The 3,803-nt window shown below is 47.0% G+C and overlaps 1 protein-coding gene across 1 annotated transcript; it reads right to left on the bottom strand.

Moving 5' to 3' along the window:
• Positions 1-238: 238 nt before the first annotated feature.
• pou3f2b (POU class 3 homeobox 2b) lies at positions 239-3,527 on the bottom strand. Its single transcript, XM_088388110.1, has one exon. It carries the CDS (start codon positions 3,499-3,501, stop codon positions 2,350-2,352), a length of 1,152 nt encoding a protein of 383 aa, XP_088244236.1. The 5' UTR covers positions 3,502-3,527; the 3' UTR covers positions 239-2,349.
• Positions 3,528-3,803: the final 276 nt, after the last annotated feature.

Raw genomic sequence — 3,803 nt, 5'->3', positions numbered from 1 at the left:
TGTTTTCAGGTATGTTTAATGTCTAAAATTTAATTTTAGCGCCTTTTTAATACTGTTCAATTCAAGGATAAAAGGGTCATTTGGCTCTCCATCTACCGGCCTGATAATGAGAATAATGAGAAAGTCCGTTTTTAAAAAGCAACCTGGTGCACAAACACAAACAATATTCAAGACTTTGGCCTTAAATAAAGGTAGGAATGAGCTAACTTTTGACCGAAAAACACATTTAGTCCTTACATTGGAAAAAAAGCTGTTTAATATCAACCCCATATTTAAAAATGTGCAAGTCCGTTTGTTCATATAAGTCATGAAGCACCCACACATTAACCAACTCTGTAACCCCAGTTTCAGCCAGTGAATATGACGTCATATAACCCCCAATAACCAGTCAAACTGACAGACAAACATAAAAATAGCAAAAAAAGGAAAGAGAAAAAAAAACGTAATCCCCGAAAAACAGGTAAAAAAGCGTTGGATAGGTGCAGAGCAGATCCAAATCTTACAACTTGAACTTGCAGTGAATTTGGACTTGAATCGATTGATTAAAGCTGGTGAAGACACATTTCATCGTAACGAGGGGTTTTCCTGCTTTCTCGCGGGTTTAAAGAAAAACTCCGGGGAGTAAAACACACCCCTCAGAAATGCTTGAAATTTTAGGATAAAATTAGAGTATAAAGATGTATATACATATAGATGTGAAAATTGAAATAAAATACTGTTCCCAGCGAAACCAAAGACTTTGTTTTTACCTGTATCGTCCTGTTTCCTCCACAAAGTTCATTCGAGAATAAATTACAAAAACAGACAAATACAAACATAAAACAGAAGGCTGATGAAAAACATCAGTGAAGATGAAACAAACTTGAAAACAAATAGCGCAATAATAATAATAATAATAATAATAATAATAATAATAATAATAATAATAATAATAATAATAATAATCATATAAAATAATAATAATAACAATAATAATAATAATAATAATAATTTGATCAAATGCTGATTTTGGGGTCATATTAATAGCCTATGTTTTTTCGTGTGGGGGGGACGAATTACTTGCTCTTTTTAACTTATTTTCAGTCGCTCCCACTTGTGATTTGTGATGAATTTTTAAAATCACTAATGGTTTTTATTTTAAAATTCATTCCATAAAGCATACGTGTGAATCTGTAACTGCATTTACATTTTTCTGCAGTAGTATAGAACTCCTAAAACGATTTGAACGGAATTTACATGACGTAAAAAAATATCTCAAATGCACCGGCGAATGCGCAGAGCCATAAATAATACACAGACACAAGGCAGCAGGTAGATTATAAAGGAAACTGGATTTGAAAAAGTCTGTTTCTTGAATAATTGAAAAAGTGCCCCAGTGTAAAAAAAAAAAAAAGAAAGAAAGATGGAACGATGACATTTAAAGTACAGTATTTACAAAAGTGAATGCAAATGTTATAGAAATCAAGAGTCCGTCCTGACCTGCGGATGACGCAACAAATCTTTTTGGAAGCTGGGCATTCTAAAGGAGAATATAGGCGAGGGTTGGGGTGGGTGTTTTTGATTCATATTAAGCTAGACATTATCCTCTTGATAGCTGATCACATCACAGCCACGGCCATGAGTTTTAGTCGGCGAGCCACACAAATATAATCATCAATATCTTAATGGTAACATTGATCCGTGTTTGTTTTGGATGATGAAATACAGACTGACCTCAGTTATTGTAGAATAAATAGGAGCTGGATGGCCTGCTGTCTCCGCGCCAGAAAATGAATGCAAAGCTGACAGATGCTCACCCTGAGCTAGACTCTTTAGTGGCCCCCAGCATCCAATCAAGCAGCAAGCATCCCTGCTGCATGGAGCTACACATCTAAAACGCCTTTGCTTTTTTTTTTTTTATCTTTCTCCAATTATTATCTTTTTTTTCCACACACGGAAATAATGTGTTGTTGATAAAGTGGCCAAGCTATTCTGCTGTTTAAGAACGGGTGCGCACGTTTGGCGTCGAAAACAACAGCATCCTTTTGCCCTCCCCTCCCCTCTGTTGTTCTAATTCCATGACACAATGGGGGGGCTACACCTTGAAACTGCGTCGAATGGACTCACAGTGCTCGGCTGGTATCCTCAGAACAGAAGAGAACACAGGTTGATGTTCCTTGAGCTCTGTAGAGAGATGAGAGGGGGATCGTCCCGTCCCCCCTCTTCTGCTCTCCTTCCGTGTATACGTACGTACTCACTGCTATTCATTATACATAAAACACCCACTATCGTTTCATAGTCCAGTGATTTATATATAACTCAAAATTTCGGCCAAGTCCTGTCGGAGCGCTCCAAGATGCGAGGCGGAGCTCACTGAACCGGGGTTTGGACCCCGTGGTGGGGCGGCGTGTCCCCGTACACGTCCTCGCTCCCCGGCAGAGCTCCTCCGGGAGGCGTCATCCGTTTCTCCTTCTGTCTCCTGTTACAAAACCAAACCCTCACCACTTCTTTCTCCAAATGCAGACTGTCCGCCAGGGAGATTATTTCCGACGCTGCGGGTTTTGGGCACTTCAAAAAATGGCTCTCCAAAGCCCCCTTGACGCTGACCTCGATCGAGGTCCGTTTTTTCCTTTTCCTGCCCTGTGCGGCGATTTTGTCCAGGCTGGTCGGGCTGCCTGAAGTGGAGTCTGCCTCCTCCAGCCACTTGTTCAACAGAGGCTTCAGCTTGCACATGTTTTTGAAGCTGAGTTGCAGGGCCTCAAACCTGCAAATGGTGGTCTGGGAGAACACATTCCCGTACAAGGTCCCCAGAGCGAGCCCCACGTCCGCCTGCGTGAAGCCCAGCTTGATCCTGCGCTGCTTGAATTGTTTGGCGAACTGCTCCAAGTCGTCCGAGGTCGGCGTGTCCTCGTCCGAGTGGTCGTGGTGGTGGTTCGGCCCGTGCTGGTGCTGATGCTGCTGGGACGGCGGATGGCTGTGCTCGCTAAGGTGCGGACTGTGGTGGTCCTCGTGAGGGTCTCGTAGGTTGTGGTGGTGCAGCCCCTGGCCGCCGCCCGGCCCCGGGATCAGACCGTTGACGCCGAAGCTCGGCTGCGAGTAGATCAAGCTTTGGCCGTTGGTGGTTGCCATGCTGGGAATGTGCGCCGCTGTGGTGGTCCTCCATGCCCGGGCGTCGTGGTGGTTCCCGCCGTGCGCCGCCTGGTGCACCTGCAGGTGGGACGGTGCTCGCGCCTGGTGCTGCAGGTTGCTGCTGGAGTTGTGCATGTCGTCTCGGGCGCTCTGCACCGCCGGTTTAATGTCCTGCTCCGATGACCACGGGGCCGCCTCCCCGTGGGACAGCGCGGCGATCCACTGGTGAGCGTGGCTCAGCGCGTGGCCGTTGCCCTGCAGCTGGTAGTCGCTCTGCAACAGGCTCTGCGCGTCCCGGTACGCCGCGGCTTGCTGCATGCTGCCAGGCTCCGAGTGCACGATGGATGCGCTGGAGGTGAGGATGCTGTAGTGGTTAGACGCTGCGGTCGCCATGACGCTCGGAGCCGGACTGGTAGCTCGCATTAGAACCAGCTCGCATTTGACGCACGCATCCTCTAGTCTGCTGCCTACAGGCGGCTCCCTCCCCGGCGCTCTGCCGAGTGGACGCCGAGGCTCACCTGCATCTCCGCGCCGCTCCGCCCCGCGCGCTCATTGGTCGTGCCAAGCTGATAGACGTAGTTGCTAGGGGCGACGGCGTGCCGATTGGCCGCGGGGAACGCGTTTCTCTCTTTGGTGATTGGGGTGTGAGAGGAGGCTGAGTGGAGGAAAGCGTTGGAGTGCAGCATGGAGGAGCG

This window comes from Syngnathus floridae, chromosome 10 (genome assembly GCF_059516105.1).
Source record: "Syngnathus floridae isolate MCC-2025c chromosome 10, RoL_Sflo_1.0, whole genome shotgun sequence".
Lineage (NCBI taxonomy): Eukaryota > Metazoa > Chordata > Actinopteri > Syngnathiformes > Syngnathidae > Syngnathus > Syngnathus floridae.
The sequence above is the reverse complement of the archived record's forward strand: the minus strand, read 5'-3'. Positions and strand labels throughout refer to the sequence as shown.

Coding starts and splice junctions, on each gene's coding strand:
- pou3f2b (XM_088388110.1), bottom strand. CDS start 3,501: ATGGCGACCGCAGCGTCTAACCACTACAGCATCCTCACCTCCAGCGCA.